The 21,110-nt window shown below is 37.8% G+C and overlaps 1 protein-coding gene and 1 long non-coding RNA gene across 3 annotated transcripts; one reads left to right on the top strand and one right to left on the bottom strand.

The window, feature by feature from the left end:
* Positions 1-3,463: 3,463 nt before the first annotated feature.
* On the bottom strand, positions 3,464-4,052 carry LOC126742186 (uncharacterized). Its single transcript, XR_007662503.1, has 2 exons — positions 3,794-4,052; positions 3,464-3,640 (listed from the first exon to the last, which is right to left on the bottom strand). It is a non-coding gene; the product is annotated as an uncharacterized LOC126742186 (long non-coding RNA).
* Positions 4,053-4,150: 98 nt separating this feature from the next.
* LOC126742185 (uncharacterized) lies at positions 4,151-17,670 on the top strand. Of its 2 annotated transcripts, XM_050448764.1 has the most exons (5): positions 4,152-4,338; positions 14,207-14,357; positions 14,417-14,627; positions 17,204-17,307; positions 17,528-17,670. In XM_050448764.1, the coding sequence occupies exons 1-5, from the start codon at positions 4,280-4,282 to the stop codon at positions 17,537-17,539; spliced, it is 537 nt and encodes a 178-aa protein (XP_050304721.1). In that variant the 5' UTR covers positions 4,152-4,279; the 3' UTR covers positions 17,540-17,670. The 2 variants fall into 2 exon arrangements, with proteins under 2 accessions (XP_050304720.1, XP_050304721.1); XM_050448763.1 differs by having other exon boundaries at positions 4,151-4,338; positions 17,204-17,670.
* Positions 17,671-21,110: the final 3,440 nt, after the last annotated feature.

Below are 21,110 nucleotides of genomic sequence, written 5' to 3'. Positions count from 1 at the left end.
CGACAAATTAAAGAGTCACCCGGAAGAGTGCCGTCACAATGCAGTTTACACATCGCCAAAAATACAAAACGAATTGATAAATTTATGTGGCGAAGTTATTAAGGAGAATATAATAAGTGAGGTTCAGAAGACCATGGCTTACGCAGTCTTAGCTGATGAAACAGCAGATGTAGCTGCTTTTACGCACTAGTGCGTAAAAAGTGAAACTTTACACACCCTGGGAAGTGTGTAAAGTGAGCACTTTACGCACGGTAGTAGAAAAATGTTTTTTTGTTATGTGTTATTTGCCGCCATAACTCACCATACTTAAGAATATTTTTTTCTACTACCGTGCGTAAAGTACTTAGTTTACACACTTCCCACGGTGTGTAAAGTTTCACTTTTTACGTACTAGTGCCTAAAAAAGTCTTTTTACGCACGAGTCCTTTATTTTACACACTTATTACATAAATACCTATTTTATTTAAAGAAAAAAATCGGTAAAAAACTATGACAATTCGGTATATCGTAAAGTAAAAGGCTAAGTCGGTAGATCTATCGAAGAATCGGAAGAGGTGGCAACCCTGGAGAGGTCCCTTCTTGTCTTAACTTACGCGCCAATATAGAAATGGGTGAGGCAATTTCTATTTAAATATTAAGTACATTGCGCATTTACCAATACAGAGTTCGTCCTCCGTTAAGTGCAGACCACCTGCACCCAACGTCGAAGTGTTCTCTGAACCAGTTTCAGGCAGTGCCGAGTGTACTAGTGCGACAAACCCACTGTTCTTTCTGTCCGTTGATTGAGTCAGTGCCATGGCTCAAAAACCTGAAGACAACCCTTCTTTCCTGTGCGAAGAAGACGGAGATTTCTCCGACTTCAACAACACAGATGAAGAAGAACAGAACCCCTAGGACAAGGCCTAGCTTATAGCGGACCTGGCCATTCTCCGATTAACGCCGTCAAGTCAAGAAGAGTTGACGCAGTACTACGTTGTACTCATAAGGAATGCGAGAAGGAGGCACGATGAGGAAATGAATGCTCTCCGCAGGGTGTTCTACCGGATTACCAAGGCACTCAAGAGCCGGATAAAGGCTCTTGAATCCGCCTTGCCCTTCCCTGATGCTGCGATACAGGCCAGTCCCGCAGTGCAAGCTTCCCTTGTTGCCCTGGAATCGCCTGCTGTCGAGTCCATGGAGATGGCCGACCCTCCACCGCAGGAGCCTAGTTCATGCCCTAGGACCCCAGCAGGGCCCCAGGACGAAGACGACGGGTTCCAACCCGTCGTAAGCAGAAGGAAAAGGAAGAATATGCCAGACCCGGAGACGATCCCCAGGAAAACGCCAGCCATCACACAGCTCCAGCCGACCAAGCAACCCGCCCAGGTTCCCTCCACCTCCAGGGCTGAGTTCAGGAACACTCCACCTGAACCCAGACCCGAGCCCGTTCCGCCAACACCAAAGACCAAGAGCCCTCCTATAAGGGAGAAGCCAAAGTTCGAGGAAGTCGCAGCCGCCCTACAATCGAAAGGAGTCCACCATGGTCATGTCGTCAACACATGTGACGGCATCAAAATCCACCCCCACACAATAGATGACTACAGAGTTGCCCAGAACTATCTGGACTCGACTAAAGTGCCCATTCACTCCTTCTCCCTGCTCGAGGAAAGGAGACTCTACATCGTCCTCCGAGGACCTCTCGAGCATTGGTCAGTCGAGAGCATCCTAGAGGACCTTAGGAAGTTGGGATTCCACCCTCATTCAGCAGCCCGGTACTACAACCGGAACAGGCAGCCCACGCCGCTAGTCCTGGTCCAACTCCCGAGAAATCAATCTTCTTGTTAATGGAGTTGAGAGGAGTCAGGATCAGGGTTGAAGCACAGCGGAATAAGTTCAGGAGAATCCAGTGCCACAGGTGCCAACTCCATGGACATGCCCAGGCTAGGTGCACGGCGGCACACAAATGCGTGAAGTGTGGCCAGCTTCACGCTACTGCCGGTGCACCAAACCACGAGATCAGCCAGGCAACTGTGGAGAACTACCTGGGCCCCAATTCTTGAAAACCGGGGAGTAGAACAGCTAATAGAAAGGGGGTGTGGCTCTGTTAAAAACACAAAATCAGTATTCTTGAACTTCGCTCTACTGAAAATCGATAGAAAGGTTGCTCCCTGGAGACCCCAAAATTTCTTCTAAAATTCTTTTTTGCGGGGAACGATTTATATATCGCATGTAACGCAAGCGCACTAATTTTACTTTGTATGTCATGTGTCATTTTGGTAAATTTTGTTTTATTTTATGGGGTGGTGGTGTTTATGAATGTATATTGTTTCTTTTGTCTTTGAATGCGGTTATTTAAAGTAGTTTTTTTAATCTTATTTCTGCTTTTCTAATTTGCTACCAAGATGAACTTAAATGCAATCTTGGTGTGTGATATTATTGTTGAGCAAAACCAAGAAGATGCTAATGAATATTGGAGAATTGCGAGAAATAATCTTCCACAAAGTTACCCCGTTTTATCATTATCATCTTAAAAGATGAAAAAAAATTGAATAAAAACAAGAAAAAACACCAAACTAAATAAACAGCCTTAAACGAAAACACTAAACAGCAAAAAAACCGACAGCCCATATAACTATCCCCACTACTAAAAACAAGCTCCCCCACAACCTGAAATGTCAAAAATACCCTTCTATAATTGGTTGGAATATTTGGCAACATGGCTACGCTTTCCCTTGAAATTTGCTCTCTCATGTTCTGTCGAGAATCCAAATATTAAGATGTGACGCGAGGGCGTAGAGATGAGTTAGGGATCGATGCCCAGTGATGCTCTATTAATCGTTCTATTCTATCACCGTCAAGAATTGGGCCCCTGGGATGCTCCAGGAACCCGAAGCAAATTCTTAAGGCCAAAGCTACCCGACTGGACCGCCCGTTCATCTGGGGTACCCAAGACAACAGCCGCCTCGCCGCGCCCACCACAGCTCAGCATCCAGCCGCAGCTGCCGCCTCCCCTCCGCCTGGTACAGACCCGAAAGCCATGCTGCAAGCATTCTTTGCTTCCATGCAGCAGCAGTCCCAAATGCTGCTGCTGCAGAGTATTCAACCAGTGGGAGTCTAGCAACCCACACACTCTGCGCAAAGGCCATCATTCTTTGTAAAGTCCAGTGCAACGATATATTAGAATGGTCACCCGTCAAAACACCAGCATTCCACCTGCCAAACAATGTCATCCACCTTCTATTTACATTGTTTGAGAAGTAAAATGCTGGTGTTTTGACGGGTGACCATTCTAATATATCGTTGCACTGGACTTTATATAGTCATTTCCTTTTTTAAGTAATAATCCATTTAGTTAAGTAGGTATAAGTCATAGGATTAACCTGTATATGTAAATAATATAAATGTCAGTTTCAAAGTAAGCATTCACCACATACATTTTTAAAACAGTGCATATATATACTTAGAACAATAGAAACACTCATACTTCACCTTTAAGAACCTTTATTTATTAAATTATTCCGGTATATTCACTTTTTATAACATTTTACAACACAGAAGTTTCTTTTTAGAGAACGTACTGCTATTTGTTCCATCAAAAGAGTCATCACATGCTTGTGCCCCACTCGACATGCTGCCAGATTGAGTTAGCCAGATATCAGCACTAAAAAAGAAAAAAACATATATAGAACTGAGCTATTAATATTGTATCTGGAGAAATTCAAATATCAGTCCCCAGCCATAAATGATTAGATAAAAATTTAGCAAAGTCAAAACATATTCAAAATTTCGCTAAAATGTGTTATATAATAATTACCTGTGGTGGACACGGTGGGCAACATGGAGGGCAAGGCAGACAGCATGGAACATAGACACACGGAACACAACAGGGGACACAGCACGCAGGCGCACAGCAAGGGACACAGCATGCTGGAGGGCAACAGGCGGGAGGGCAGCACGACATTTTTCTTAAGTTTTTTTTGTTACTTTTAAACTTTTTCTTGAATTTTTCCACTTAGAATTTTGAAGTTGTTGGGCCGAAAGAGATTTTTTTGTAATGTGAGTTTTGAATGTGTGTGTGTTACTGTGGTAATATGTTTTATTGTTTTTACAAAGGCCACTTTGCTCAAGGGTTTTGTTTTTAGGTGACGTCTGTCCAGGTTGGCTGTCAAATTTATTATAAATGTCAAATAAATTTTGAAATTTCCGTGTCATTTTTCACATTTTTTTTGTTGGTTTTGAATATCGTAAAATTCTCAGTTCATTTTAAATTTTTTTCGTGCGAAATTCATAGTACGTAAGAATGGCGTGCAGCGAGTTGGTGTCGCAGTTGAGATATTTAATTCAGGAGTACGAAAATGGGTAAGAAACGTGTTATTTTTTGGTATATGTTACACAATTAGGGACCGGGGTCCGGTAAAGTTAAAGGGACGTCTAAAAACCGATTTTTTTTTGAAAATTTTTACATAGAATTTTGAGTGTGGTCAAAATATTGATAAAAAAGTGAGGATGATTGGAAAAAATACAAAATTTTAGAAAATATGAAGGTTTTTCCACATCCTAAATACGTAATTATTGCCAACTTGCACAAGGTTTTTTTAGCTCTTGATTTTGCTATATTCAAAAAATATATATTGGGGCAATTTTGGAACTTTTTGGGGGTTATTATTGTAAATTTATATAATTTTTTATCGCTCTGTACCCCTTTTAATTACATATTTTGTAATTTACACACAAGAAAAATAAAACAACAACCTTATTGATTGATATCTTACGTCCCTTTAACTTTAACGGACCCAGGGTCCGGTAAAGTTAAAAAGGAGTCTAAAAACCGTTTTTTTTTTGAAAATTTTTGCATATAATGTTAAAAATAAAACAACAACCCTATTGACAAAAATTAGAGTGGCTTCACTATGTCTCCCGTAGTATTTTTTGGTTTTGTCTGGAACACTTTTTAGCACTCAGGTTTTGTCAAGCACACTCATATGGGGCTGACGCCCCGTGTAGATGTGTATACAAAGCCTATAATTCCCATTTTCTAACTATTATCCCATTCCCTAAATAGGTGTAATGTGTTGGGAGTTTGGGGAAAGTTGGAAATGAAACATGCTACCTTAAGAACGGCTAAAAAAGTAACTATATTTCTAAAAGCTTTTACTTGTCGATTACTGTTTATACATTTTTCACATTACCAATGTAATCATAATAAGTGCCTACGTGATGGCATAATTAATGTGTTTTTAATCACATTACTAATCTACTTACAATAAGCATGTTATAATATACAGTATGTAATAATTATATTAATACCTAAACTACATAGTGCTCAAACGACTACCTAACCTACTATTTGGCGCCAACCCAAGGTTCCAATCCCTTTTTGCAATCCCTTTTTGCAACTCCACATGTGCGCCAACCACACAGTCCTATATGCGCCCGTCTTGTATGCGCATATATTATGATTACATAAGGTTTGTTCTAGCAGGAAATTTGGGATGGTTTGAAACTAGTTTGATGTATATCGCAGTCGCGCATGACCAGAATGAAACCGCGTTGCAAACGGTTTCGGTAGGGATGTCCGAAAAACAAAATAAATCGATATTTTGAATCGATTCAAGATCGTACATATCAAGATCGATCCAGAAATAAATCGGCAGCAAAAGATCGATTTCATTAAAAATCGATATTTGATTCTGATAATTGTTTATGTGCACTTTTTTTAAAATAAAAAAAAATACATGTATAATTATATAAAGTATATTAACCAAAACAAACAAAAAAAAAGAAAATACAAATACAAAAAACATATAATATACATATAGTCATAACAAAAATAAACGGTATATTCCTAAAAACTATGATAATAATAGGTTATAGGATTAACACAGTAATAAAATATGCAAAAAAAAATCACAAACAAAGTCAATCATTAATCTAATTTAGAGTCTTACCAGTAGGAACTATCTAAGGAATGAAGAAAGAGCAGTTGAGATAAATGTGTTCCACTTAACCTATTCATAGTCTGAGTTAGAATATTTCCTGCTTGGGAAAAAACCCTTTCTGATGGTACCGAAGACCCAACAATGGATATATATTTTTTTCCAAGACTAGCTAATTCACTCGAATTATGATTTAACCAAAAGCTAATTGGATTATTTTCCAATGGTATTGTTGGAAGGTTTAAATATGCTTTAAGGTCAACTGACATTTCATTTTGATTAGTTAACACTTTTTCGAAAGTGACCAATTTTTTGTGATAAGACATATACTATTAGAGTTTTCATTATTGGCAGGGACAGTAACCTGCTTTTGAGAATCCACCCCTTGTTGAGAGCTATTTTGGGTATTATATTTTAATAATTTATCTACTAAATTTATTGCTCTTGCACAAGCATTTGGATTACCAAAGTGGATTTTCTTAAACCTTGGATCTAAAAGGGTGGATAGACTTAAAATGCTGTTTTTTTCAATAGCACCAAAACGTTTCGAAAGCTCTGCACAGTTTTAACTTTTCAGTCTCTGGAGTTAAGAGGTCTAAATTTAAAATATTATTTTTTAAACAGTTTACAATTGAGATAATTTTGCTGCATGTTAAATATTTTTCTCCGCTAATTTCTTTGGATACCTGCTCAATAGGCTTTAAAATAAAAAGAAGTTCTCTATATACTTGTATTTCTGCAGCTGAACATATAGATGGAGATTTTGGATTTTTTTTTGGAAGTTTTGTGCTGCTCTTAGTTGATCTGCAGCAGATACACTTTGTTTAAAATAAGTAACTATAGACTTTATTTTGTCAATAATTTGTTTTATAGCAGGATCTTCTGTAATTTTTGTTGCAACTAAATTTACTGTATGTGCAAAGCAGGGTAAGTGTTTATTTTTACCAATAGTATCAGTAACATATTTGGTAATATTCGCCCCATTATCAGTGACAATAGCACTTACTTTTGACAAGTCAATTTCCCACTCTAGACAAACAGATTGCAAACATTCGCTTAAATATTGTGCAGTATAATTAGAACTAAGTTCTTTTACACCAATACCAATAGACTTACTATTTTCTTTATCTAAATAATGAACAGTGACTCCCAAGAAGCTAGTTGTGGACATCGTCTCGGTCCAAACATCGCATGTCATACATGGAAATTCCACATTTTTATGTTCATTTTTAATGATATTGGACAAAGCAGTATACTTGTCTTCAAGCAGATTTGCAATTTTGTGTCTCCCAGGCAAAAATTTCCCGCTTCCAATTCCTTTAAAATTGAAAGCGCCATCTATCGGTGGATAGTAAGATTAAAACCAAATTATGCACGGTTAGTTGGAGCTTCCTTTCCTTTATTTTTCCTATGACTGTGTTAAAAATGTAATAAATATTATTTTTTATAATGCATACTATTGATGTTAATGGTAATTTTACTACTATGCTGTAGAAACTTTCTCTAAATAGCCCATATTGTTATTTGTAGGCGTCCAAACATTTATTATTTTACCATCAACAACAGTTTCTAACCAAGAAAATATTCAAACATCAATTCCTATACAACAGTCCCAACCCTTTTTTTTTAATGGTAAACACAAGCACAAGAGGAAACTGCTATGTCACTCTTGGAGTGGTGCTTGCGCGAAGATATTTGTGGGCATTTATCTTGAATCGCTGTAGGTTGTATGCGTCGGGAAATATGTGAGGTGGAAGCCCGTTTCACAAAGAAGTTGTTCTCCAGAGGTCCCGATACAGCGACCTCCTTGGGGTAGGCAGGTGGACTCGATGTTGATGAGCCGCAACTGCTAGACGCGTCCTTCTTTCCGGAACAGCCCTGGGTGGAATCAGGCCTGCCAGCTCAGAGGAGCACTTACCGTGATAATAACGGTAGAATAAACAGAGATCAGCCACCTTTCTCCTGTGCTCCAGACTATCCAGACTCTTTGTCAGTTTTGGTTTGTCGATAAGACGAATAGCTCTCTTCTGTATAGAATCCAGCAGGTTTAAACTATGCTTGGGTGCAGAGCTCCAGACATGCGAGCAATACTCGAGGGAAGGGCGTATTCGAGCCTTATAAAGAGTCAGCAACTGTTCTGGTGTATACAGTTTTTTCGTTTTGAAAAGCACTCCGAGTTTTTTGGAAGCCGCCCTGGCGACCTCGGCAACGTGGTCATGCCAGGACACACTGTTGGTGAACTTGACTCCTAGAAGATGTAAAGATGATTTCATTGGCAATGTGTTCCCTGCAATAACCAGCTCCGGGCCACCAAGGTTAGTCTTCATCGTAAATACTGCAGCCTGCGTTTTTTCAGCGTTACAATTCACCAAATTGTTATCGCCTTACTCCAAGATTGTTCTAATATCGTTGTTGGTTGAAGCTACTTGTTGCTGCCTAAGATTCTGAGAACTTGCGGCTGTCGTTGGTTTGGCGGACTTAAATGTGGAAATAAGTGTGCTATCGTCCGCAAAGCTGTAGATTGGATTGACAGTGGTTCCTAGCAAATCGTTGATATATATCAAGAAAAGGGTGGGAGATAGAATGCATCCTTGAGGGACTCCAGCGTTAATATTAAATTTTTCGGAGAGGTATCCATCGACGGCTACTAATGAGTTTTGTATGCCGATTGAGGAGAGTTTGGTTAGTAGTCCCTCATGCCACACTCTGACAAATGCCTTGGAAATGTCAAGAGCGACTGAGCGGGACTCGCCGTGCTTCTCCATGGCCTCCGTCCACAAGTGTGTGACTTAGGCCAGAAGATCGCCGGTGGATCTAAGCTTTCGGAAGCCGTATTGATGATCGCTGATTAGTCCAGATGATTCCAGATATCTTAACAGTTGTTGGTTGACTGCTTTCTCCATAATCTTCGATATTACTGGAACTAGTGTAATCGGGCGGTAATTGGAGGGCATCGTCTTCTTACCCTTTTTGGGTACAGCTTGCAATCGAGCAGTTTTCCAGCTTGTTGGAAATTGGCCCTGCTTATACGATGCCGTGAATAGTCTACATAAGGGAGGAGTCAATTCGTCCGCATAACGTTTTAGTATTAGGGCTGGAATTCCATCGGGTCCAGAAGCTTTGTTGGTGTCTACGCTCTTAAGAATTTTATTTATAATTAGTTGGAGAAACGAAATTTCTCCCATCGATGAATTCACCCTTGACAAATATGGCGGTGTTTTGCCATGCGAGTGCAGAGTAGAATTGGACGCGAAGAGTTTACCCAGTAAGTTGGCTTTTTCCCTTGCTGTTACCGCGATAGAACCATCATCTGCTATTAGGGGTGGCAAGGCCGACTTAGCAAATCTTTGACTAACGGCTTTCAATACCGACCAGAAAGATCTTGTTCCATTTGGGCAGTTTAGAAGTTTGTTTTTGATCCTGTCGTTGTCTTCGTGATCTTGATCGTGACTCTCTTTGCATTCATGAATAATTCGCTTGCAGCTATTTCTGGAGGCTAAAAAGTTCCTCCGATTTTCGATGGAAGGATGTTGACGCCATTTGCGATATGCTGCGTTTTTAGTGTTTACTGCCTTTTTGCAATTCAGGTTGAACCATTGCTTGTTGTTTAATCCGCATTTAGTAGAAAAAGGGATATAAGCTTCCATTCCTGCCAAGATCGTCTCTGTAATTTGGTTTGCACATTCTGAGATGTTATTGGTTCTAAAGCAGACTTCTTTCCGAGGGAATGAGCGATAAAATTCTCGAAGATGGTTCCACTCTGCTGATTTATAGTGCCATACCTTCCGCGGCATCGGAGGATCCTGCGTTTTAACCTCCAACTGGCAAGAGACTGTTATCAATTTGTGATATGTTCACAAATGTATGTATGTCGATGTTCCTAGGGGGCATGTACTGATACAGTGTACGAGTCAGGGTCTGAAGCCAAGACCAGATCTAGGAGACTCGCGAACTCGCCGGTTAGCGACCTTCAGTAAATAAAATATCTTCATTATATAATAAAGATGACACAAACATTAAATCATGTCTTAAAACTTGTCTAGCAAGAAAATTTCTGTGTTTCGATAATTAATATCTTGTCAGGCACCGTTGGGGGTAAAGGTAGTTCTATGTTTACTTCAGCTTCGGCAATTAAATTTTTTCCTATTAGAGATAAATTGTGTAGTACACAGCAAGCCCGAATAAAGTGCACTATATTATCAATTGTGTTTAATTTGATATGGTACCGTTAGTTGTCACCATTTTTGCTTCACCAAGCCTAAACAATGATCAATGAGATATCGATTTGTTGATAGCTTTAAATTAAAGTTTTTTCTCTATGGCTGTAAAGTTTCCTCTATCTTTATATGGAGTTAAAAGATTTTTTTACACAGGGACAGCCACTGTCGCCCAGTAAATAAAAATCTTGACACCTCTACCAATTCCGCACATAGAGGAAAAGTTTTAAAAACTCTGCTATCATGAACAGAGCCAGGATATCCAACAAAAATATCCCGTATCAATAAATCATGATCACGAACCACTTGCATTTGAAAATAATATTAAAACGTTGAGTGAACGAAATAGTTGTTTAGGTTAAAAAATAGAATCTTCAAACTTAATATTCCAAAATTATATTAATCAAAAAATGCTAGAGCTTTAAGTGGTAAAACTCAGTAAAAACTATAAATAGGTATCTCTTGAAAAACAGATAAGTATCTCTTATCCTTCAAAAACAGATAGGTATCTCTTATTTAACTGACCTGGATGGAGTAAAAATTCTTTCTATTTAAATATGAGTCTGGGTCATTCTAAGGCTTATCAATCTTTATATGAGTACCATCAATGGCCCCTGGGAATCCATTTTCTCTGAAACGTTGTTCAATAGTTGTCTTTTCAAGATCAGATGGCCATTTGGTGACATACTACTACTAGGAAATGTATCATCCTTTAAAGGACGTAAAAAAGACAGCTAATTGTGATGTCAAATCTATCTCCGACATCTCTAAATGAAGAAGCTTCATGACCAGCAAATCACAAAAAAAATATGTTTGTGCATAGATTGATAGCTTGCCATTTCCACCAGATTGTGACTTAAAAAACTCACCTTATTCAAATTTATGGTCAATATGTTGAGCCACTTGTCTGCTAACTCGAAAATGCTCAACAAATTCCTCGTTATTGTACAGTGGTACAGTAACTTCGAGGTAGCCTTCGTATTTATATACCCAATACCCTTATATTTATATACCCAATATATAATGTAAAATTACACAGAACTTTATTGATTTTTTTATATACCTACCTTTTAGGCTAACTTGCATCTATACTAGTTATAACAGAATTCTGGTCGCATGTAACCTGTACATTAATACTGGCAAAACCTTTTCGATTTACATATTCGTCTCCAAATCGGGCTGGTTTTCCACCAAGAAGAAATAAACGTGCAGTCGATAACTACAATAGCTGTGAGAAAATGGAACCTGGTCAACTATTTCTCTGTGGCCTGCATAATTTGATTTTCTGTATTTGGAAATCTGATAAATTCGCCGGCTTGTTGTACAATTCGTTATAGCACGTCATGAAATATTCTGGACACTGTGGGATGCGAACATGCCAATTCTTCATCTATTCCGCTCTGAAATCCAAGGTTCGCACAATACCGCAGAAATATTTTCATTTTCTGTACATGTGACTGAGCTGCTGCACGAGTTTCAAAATTCATGCCAAGAAAGTAATTTGCCAACCACACTACATTTTCCTTCTCAAATCTAAACAATGTCTTGAAATCTGACTCACGAGGTGTGTACGTCTTGGTTTGTAGTATTTTCTTGTACGTAAATTCACCACATTAGCCATAACTAACACAATACTGCGACTAATTAACCAAAGATCACTTAAACAAGCAATCATTTAAACAAACAAATAGATTTTATTAAACGAAAATGCACAAATTTTAAGCAAGATCTAAGATGCGACAACTAATGATAAAATGAGAAAAGTTGCTGTACCCTAGATTCCTTTTTTTACAAGCAAATCCTTTAGTTTTTAAACAAATGCTTCTTTTTATAAATAAGAAAAAGTTAACACCTTTTACTTTACAGAAGCGAGACCTTTTCCTTCACTTTTTTTTATCCATATACTTTGAAGGAATTGCTTTATTTTTTGAAAGCAAAAGGTAAAACTTTTTTATAAATATGGACTATTGTATTCTATTCGTACAATGCAAGGTTTTTAAATACAAAAATAAAAATCACGTGTGTTCTGCAAAGAAATTCATTATTTTCTTCATAGAAAGATGAGACGAGACCCACACTTAGTTCTACGTGAAGCCAAAAAACTCGTTAGCATTTTCAAGTTCTTTGGCCTCTGATAACTCTGGGTGAGGCTCTAGAAATTCATCAGAATCCTTCTGTGAACTTCTGATTCTTGTCAGTACCTCCAACGGACAAAATTCATTGATTAATCAATTTTATAAAAGAAAAAAGCAAGGAATCAAATTTATTTCAAATTAAATGAGGATTTGAGAAATAATTTTTGTTTTTAGAAAAAGCAGTGGCGTATTAGTTTTTTTTTAGGAATATTCAATTAAAAATCTCGTACATACACCACTGATTAAAATTTAAAAAATATTCCAGATCAAAAAATGCCTTTTGTCATTCCAAAGGCGTCCATAAAATTTGATACTTTAACAAAGCATACATACTAAAACGAAATATTTCTCGATATAGGTCTATAAAGAAAATTAAGGCTTATTCTGAACATAGAATGCGCTATTAAATTTTGGATATTGCATTTTGGGAATTTGGCATTTTGAATACTGTGATACCTCATATATCAATTGTTGACATTTTTGTTTTGAAATATCTATTTTTATTGTAATATATCTCATAGTCAATAGGAAAATAGATAGAACGGTATACGTCAAACTAAGACCAAAATAAAGCTTTCTCTACCGAGTCGGCTAATGATGTGATATATAGGGTACTTTTAATGACTCACCCTGTATATGTAAAATTATTCTTAGTTCACACTTTTTTATTTCTTTCTTTCCCTCGTATCTCTCTGTCTTCGTCTTTTTCTAAACAAAATGGTGTCGTCAGATTTTCAAACCGGCGTTTCGTATTTGAGCTGTCATCATCAAGTTTGTTTTTTTAAATACGGTCCTGGATTTTTTATTACGGATTTTAAAAATATATTTATATTTTATATTTTTTTACTATTACAAATAATTTTTTTTTCTTTCTCTTTAACACATGAGTCCTTAAATATATCCATCAACATATATCCATTAACATAAAATTTTTGAATAATTGCGATACATCATTGGTTTAGGAACATTAACGGGCTCTTAAAAAAAAAACCAAATGAAAGAAAAAAAAAAGTAGCAATGAGAATGAGTAATTTATTTTGTTATATCTATTCAAATAGAGTCGTAAAAAAATAAAAATGAAATCGGGAATATTCGTTTTTTTCCAAATATCTTCGGAACTATTCGGAATTTTTGAAATTTCAAAAGGGCGTTTTAGTGAGCACCAAATTGCGCAATTTTGCCTCAATTTAACCGACCTCGTAGCTTTCTTTATTTCGGCCCTGATTGCGTTTAATTTGGGAGTTCTAGTTAGTAGAGAAGAAATTAGAAGAAACGCTATCTGATTCCGCTTACGACTTCCGCAACCAAGGCTTCAATTGGCAAGACGTGTATATTACGCCAATCAAAACTCGATAATATTATATCTTTCTCTTATTCGTGTATTCTCTGTTCAGGAAAACGGTTATAATGTAAGCTTATTACCAGCTTACATTGGCTATTCAATCCAACTTCTGCGCTCTTTTTTGTGACCTATATATAGCCTACTATCAAAGCTTTGTGTAGCGAATTGAGCTTGGGAAAGTATTTTAAATGAAAGGAAAGAACAAAGAATAACCATGTGTTAACTAGTTAAAGGAAAACGAAAAGCTACTCGCTATAAAACTACTTCGCTACCCATTATTCTGGACATCCGTGGAAAACGTCGCAAGAAATCTCGATTGGACATGAGGATTTTCATTTTGTCTAGATGGGTTAGAATATTCTGCAAGTGGTGGACCCACTACCGCCAACAACTTTAACGATTAGCAAGCTAACGATTTGCTTATTTTATGTTGCAATTGAGATATTACTCTCTTTAATTTTAAACTACTAACATTTTTATTGTTATACGTTATCGCAGTCTTTTTCTTATAGGCACCATATCTTCACACAAGTATATCGTTTATTCCGTTTATATTTGTACAAAAAAAAAAATCAACAAATTTCACAAATATTTCAGAAACGGGGCCAAACAACAAGTGGTATGCCCTCCAACAACAGAACCATGCGTCACCTGTTGTATGGTATGCCCGCCACCCATCATGGCCCCAACCGTACCTCAACCGGTAAAACCGTTGAGTCTTCCATGCCCAGTGCAATCGAACCACGAGGTATGACAACACTTTTATATTATTAAAAATGTTGAAAAACTAATGTATTCTCATTTTAGCCCGAAATGTCTCCAGAAGAAGCTGAACGAACAAGATACGCAAACTTTTACAACAATTACAATATAGATTGGCACGCCGAGAGTCAAGGATCTAGCGATGCCCACCCGGACCCTAGGACTGATAAGTGCAAGGGTGTCACCACGGACGGCAGTAATCCTTGTTGTCCTAAAAAGAAGCCAGTTGAGGAGGAGGATAAGGGATGTCCTACTGGTAAGTAATTTTTTAAGTCCTTTTCCCGCCAACCCTTGAAACTCCGTCATCACCGCTGACGACCCTCTCCAGTCTCCCTAAGCAGGCAATCCGTTCTCCTAATGAAGGAGAGCAGGCCTTCCCAGTTAAGGTCCTCTAATTCCTTTCGTGGCAGAAACGAAGCACTCATGGTTCCCTTCCTGATCCTAACCCATTCTTTGCATTCTCCTATAAAATGATATACCGTTTCCTTCGCCAGGCCACACCTAGGGCACAGCGGGCTGGGCACCACGGCTCAGATATCCAGATATCGTTTGAGTCTGCAGTGACCTATTGGGACTTCGGTTAGGTCTACTATAATCTCTCTGTGCCGGGACAGCAGCCACGCTGTTCTAGCTTTAGTTGGATTTGATAGCAGGCCGTTGGCCTGTCGACAACCGCTGTTCCTATTCCAGTTTTTCTTGGTCCTTTCCCATGCCCGGTCGTCTAAAATCTATGGGAAATGTGTCTTTTACTTAGTCCAAGATAGGATTCGGGGCAATTGGTAGAAGAGCTGATCCGAGCCTCGCGAACTCGTTCACCCGCTTATTGCTCTCCACTTCGATGTGTCCGGGAACCCAACATACTTGAACCGTCTTCCTCCTACCCAATGTATCCAGCGCATCTCTGCATTCTTGGACCAGTTTGGAGCTGTTCTTGGGTGCTTGGATAACTTTTAACGCAGCCTAGCTTTTGGAGTAAATGATTATTTCAGTCTCCTGGTCTTTGACTTCTTCCATGATGGCCACCTTGAGAATGGCGTTCAAAAAAGGAAAACTGAAAACTTGTTCTCGATCCGTACTGCTACGATACACTCCAGCTTCTGACAATCCTGTGTGATCCATTCTTGAACCGTCTGTGTACCATATTTGCAAATCCTTTCGAAGTCGAGCCTCTATGTTAGACCATTCTTCCCTGCTTGCTATGTCAACCTTAAACGAACCTCCTAACCACACAGTGTCCTCTGGCTTTGCATTGAGGTGCAGCAGAATTGGCATTTCCTTCTCTACCAGTTTGGTGATAGGTGCCTTGTGACGCTATTCTTCATCCTTACATAGTAGCTTGTACAAAGTACATGTTGCTAGCGCCTTCCTCTGAATCCACAGCGGGAGTTCCACAGCGGCAAGACCAGGACGATGTTAAGTGCTGCATCTGGTGTGGTTCTCACCACACCTGTAGTGCCGAGACCAGCCAGCCTTTGCAGTCTAGCTAATTTTTGAGCATTTAAGGACTTGTTTGTTGCCGTCCACCAGACCACCGAGCCGTACACCACTCTAGGTCTGATCATAGCAGTATACATCCAATTCAGGATGTTGGGCTTTATACCCTACTTCCTGCCAACTACCCTTTGCAGTTGCCACAAGATAGCCATTCCTTTGTTGACTGCCTCGGTGACATGTTTACTACACGTTAGCTTGCTGTCCAGGTATACGCCTAGGTACTTGACCTCTTGCCTGATGTGCAGAGGTTTCTGGTACATTAACGGCGGCCTTAGTCCTGCAAGATTTCTCCTTTTCGTGAAAAGTATGAGGTCTATTTTGTCAGGATTGGCAGAGAGTACTTGCATCCGCTTTGCATGCGATCACACACTACCTCAATGAGTTTGCCTGTTAATATAACCAGGCCATCATTCAGCATAAGCCTGCGCATAGAACCGTTCCTGCTCAAGCTGTCTTAGGAGACCTCGAGAGTCGAGACGCTCCATGACCAGACACCAAAGCTTTGGCGATAGGCAACTTCCTTGCGGGCACCCACCCCGATCTCTGCCCGGTGATCCCCCAAAGCTGAGTTGTCCTTTCTCGCAGCCCTAATCTGACCCAACAGACCAATGAAGTCGGTGTGCTCCTAGTCTGTAGAGTCTCGCAGATCTGACTGGTCTTTGTCTTATCAAAGGTTCTTTCAATGTCAAAGAAGAGTGCTAATGCAACCTTCTTATTGTTGATAGCTCTCTCTGCTTTTTCAACCTCGGCATGTAGAGCAGTCTCAGTAGACCGACTTTTTGTGTACGCGTGTTGATTTTTATGCAATGGATTTGCTTTCAGAATCATCTTAGTTAAATGTTTATCGATAGTAAGGTTTTTATTAGAAAGGACGTTAAACTGATGGGCCTATAAGACTTGACCAGGCTGAAGTCCTTTTTGCCGCTTTGGGGATAAAGACCACATTCGCTGCCGTCAAAATTTAACGTGCAAAGTCTGTCCTTGGACAAGTCAAATTATTTGCAATTCCTCAAAAAGTTGCCTCACATTGCCTATCATTTAAAACCTAAAAAAATTAATTTAAATCACTTAAAGTGTTTTTAATACAGAGGGAAAAAACAGATTTTTTTGAAAAATTTCAACTTTTTATATTTTGGATACGAGGCACTTTCGACCATCGATATCCTATCCCAAACTACTTTTTTATGGCTCTTGTATATACTGTAGCATTTTTGACTATTATTGAAAAGGGATATAAGTAAGTAAACATCGTTACATAGTAAAAAAGCATTGAAAGCCAACCGAATCGCATTTTCTCTGAAAACAAAAGCATTTTTTTAGTTTGAATTTGTTTTCCAGGTTTTAAACCATGTGCCATGAAACTGAGTCCTCCTGCGGGTTGTCACCCTTGCGGCGTGTGGTGCGCCCAGATTCAGCCGTGTCCACCGAAACCGAAAAAAAAAGTAAGTAAATACGAACCAGGGCCCTGCCGACGTCCCTGTTGTAAACATTGGAAATCGAAAGACGGCGAGTGCAAGTACGACGATCCTTGCAAAGCGCACTGCTATAATCACCCTCCCGGAATGAAACCGAAAAGACGTAACGGCAACGGAAATATCCCCGCCATCTGTTGACGTTAAGGTGCCTTAAAGTCTGACTGACTGGTCCTTATTTTTGTTTTAGAAACAACAATGATGATGTTGACGGTTGGACTGGGAGGAGTCGAAAATACGCGATAGGGTTTAGGATCATTTGATCATGTAAAGAATTTGTAAAAGCAGGGCTAGGCATCTGCGATAATCTAGAAAATACATTTTTATGATTTATTGGGTTTAATTTGGTGTGCGAGAATTTGAATGATTTGATGTTATGTTGGCAGATTTTAATTTGATGAATAAATTCAGAGCAACGAATTATAGTACCTTTATAGTTTTTACCGTACGTTTCCTGTGGATTAAGATACTCTATGCATAAAAACAGTCAACTGATTTACTTACACAGTCACAATATTAAATTACGATCATTTAAGACTACTAGAAATATTTATTTACACCGTATCTATTTATTACTAATTATGTCCGAATTAAATATCGCGCCAATATACCGATCTGAACTTGAAATGGCTTTCCAGTGACGACGCGGCTTCTTATATACTCGGCAAACCACGGTTCCGAAAAATTCGCTAACCTTCCACGCGTATTCAGAGATGTTGTGGAAAGGTGTGCCTACTTGCGTCACTCCAGACTCCAGAGTGCCCAAGAATAGCTGGTATTTGCGGCGCTGACAATCATTACAGTAAAAAAGGATTCAAAGTCAGAAAACTTATGTGTTCAGCAAAATTCCTTTAAGAAATTTTACACATTCTCGAATAGTTTCGCACAAACCTCTTTTTTTAACCTCGCTCGTGTGAGTGCAGCACATTCTTCTATGATGTGGTTTACGGGTTTTTGTCCTTTCCCCACCAATGGCACTCCGGATAGTCCGGAAACATAAGATGTGGAGGTACCGTCTTACGAGCAAATTTCTATGCCAATGGTGCTTACTTCGACTGCGTAGATCATACCCTTTGCTTTAAAAAATTAAATTTATTGGTATTGATGGTACGGTACTTAAATATTTTGAATCCTTTATGTGTAATAGAAAGCAGTTTGTAAAGACTACGGACAGTACCGAAAGCTTTCAGCCATCAATTTCATTGGATGTCAAATTAGGGATTCCTGAAGGATCCATTATTGGGTAATTTTTGACATTCGTTATTCCGCTTTTAATGGATACTGATGTATATAACAGTATAACATCATTTGCTGATGATGGTTTTAGTCATGTTCGGCTCAATCAAGATAATTTTATAAAATCTGTCTCTAATTTAGCTCTGAATAAGAACTGATTGATTAGTTTATTTCGAACAAAATGGTTTTGAATTTTGAAAAAACCGTTACATAGTATTTCACCTAAAAAAAAACAAAATTTAGTAATTTTTTTGGGAATTTTACTGGATGTCCTTTCATGGGAGGAGCATGGCACATTCTTTTGTACAAAGTCATGTAGTTGCTGTGATGCTATCAAAAACCTAAAGCCAATTTTAACTGAGAGCCATCTTCTGCGAGCTTACTATGCCTTTATCCAATCACGGTTAAGGTATGGTGCTCAATTATGAGGAGTTCCAACTTACATTCAAATAATATTTTTATACCAAAAGCGTTGAATTCATTGTTTAGTAGGAATATCGCAGATAAGATCTTGTCGCCCATATTTTCTAAGTTACAAAATTTTAACTTTGCCTTCGATAGATCTAAGATCTTACCCCTAAGAATAGTAAAAAACTATTATAGATCATTAATCTATAATAAATTATAAAAAACTGATATTTTCATGTTTTTGTTTTCTATCTGAACAAAGATTTTTCTAATTTTCTCCAAAAAAAATCGACCGATTAAAAAAAAACAAACGTCAAAATAAAAGACTTCGAAAGACCTTTTAAACAAGCTATTACTCGATACCCCTTGCCATTTAAAATTTTTAAGGGGATGACCCTAAGGGACAATGGGTGAAAGAGGGTAAAGTAATTTTAGGTTAAAAAGTTGTCTCCCTTGACAAACCTTTTGACGTATTTCGGCGTTTTTTTTTAAACAGTGGTTTTCGATAAGTCCGTGGTGGGAAGTTTTCAAATGAACACCCTGTATAATTTACTAAATGGAATGATATTTGCAATGGTATTTGTAAGCAGTCGCCTACAAAATATTATCAGTTAGCACTTATGTTACCTTTATAATACTGGCATAAAAACCTAAATGCGTTAAATATATCTAGGCGATTTACAATTACTATAACTATAAATTATCATCTTAATAATGTAAACATTTTTAAATGTTACATTAAAAAGCTTAAATCTTAGTATTTAGTTTAAGATTAAATAATATTTAATTAAACTACAAGAACTTTCCGTTTTATCTCATATTTGTTATACTATAAATTTATCCGTAGTCTACTTCTTTGTCTTGTGTTATTAAAGTCTGTAAAAATGAACCGTAGTAGCGTGAAAAATGTGTTCTTGTTTTATTCATGTCATAATCGAGGTGGTTGTAAACCATCGAAGTTCTTTATGACTGAATTCGTCTTCAACTTCTTTTTTCAAGTATATTTTAATATAGTCTTTTCTTCCTTAGGCGCTATAGGAATCACAACGTTATGTAACAAATTGTCGTTGATTTTAAATAGTGACCTAGCAGTTTCTTCATGTATATACAGGTTGGGGAATCAATCATTGCGCATAGAGAGTTGCTTAAAGGCGAAATATGGTAATGCGCAAGCATGCATTCCGTGCGCTTTATTAATCACTTGCACACGTCGCTTTTTTTTCAGTATGACTTTAATGAGGGTAACTGTATTGCTTGGAATAAAATTTTGCAAAATATTATGCGAAAGTACAGGCATTTCTAAAATATTTTTCTGATGCAGGCTTTACATATATCAGCGTATGTACAACTCACATAGAGTCGTAATCTCAGAATGTTTATTATGAAAATTAAAGCGTTATTCTAATAAAAATAAAATATAAACTTTGATAAAAATAGAAAAAATAAAATTAAAACTCCTAATAAAAAACTTAACAAAAATTAATTCTTTAAATAAAAGGCTTAAACAGACCTCCTTTTTTGGGTTAGCAATAAGCTAGCCTATTATAAAACTCATTTTGTACTTCCCAAAAGAATTTCTGGTAAAATGAAATTTGCATATTCAACAGTATTCTCTCGCAACTTCTAAATTATTTGTTGGCCTACTAAATCCGTGTTTGTAAATCTGCTTAAGATAATCCCAAAAATAAAAGTTATTTGGGGAGAATTCTGGAGAATCTAGGAGGGCATTTAACATCACCAGTTCCACAAATAAGACCGTTTAGAAAAGTATTTGTTAAAAATTCTGAAAAACCAATGGCAGGAAGAACTTTTTGCAGCAGCTCAAGGTATTTTTGAGAGTTTAAAGTACCATCAAAAAAAACTTACGCTATAATACGGTCGCCCAAACATTTAATTTTTGAGGATATAGAATTTTCTGAATACGTAATTGAAAACTTTTGTTCTTTTTTTTTCCGAGACCTATATCGAACAACGGAAGGATTGTGTTTTGATTGTGTTAGTGGAAAAAAACTCATTTAAAAATAGAATATTTCGTAAAAAAATTTCATTTTCATTTTCTATCACGGTTTCACAAAATTCCATTCTTCGCCACTGGTCTTCGGGAAATATCTCTGGAGTTTTGGAATATT

Source organism: Anthonomus grandis, chromosome 11, assembly GCF_022605725.1.
Source record: "Anthonomus grandis grandis chromosome 11, icAntGran1.3, whole genome shotgun sequence".
Lineage (NCBI taxonomy): Eukaryota > Metazoa > Arthropoda > Insecta > Coleoptera > Curculionidae > Anthonomus > Anthonomus grandis.
Note: the sequence above shows the minus strand (reverse complement) of the source record. Positions and strands in the feature narration are given on the sequence as shown.

Excerpts from the sequence above, each read along its gene's own strand:
- LOC126742185 (XM_050448763.1), top strand. The coding sequence starts at position 4,280 with ATGGCGTGCAGCGAGTTGGTGTCGCAGTTGAGATATTTAATTCAGGAG. Across the intron at positions 14,358-14,416 it reads CAGTGCAATCGAACCACGAG|CCCGAAATGTCTCCAGAAGA; the intron begins GTATGACAACAC and ends TTCTCATTTTAG. Across the intron at positions 14,628-17,203 it reads GGATAAGGGATGTCCTACTG|GTTTTAAACCATGTGCCATG; the intron begins GTAAGTAATTTT and ends TTTGTTTTCCAG.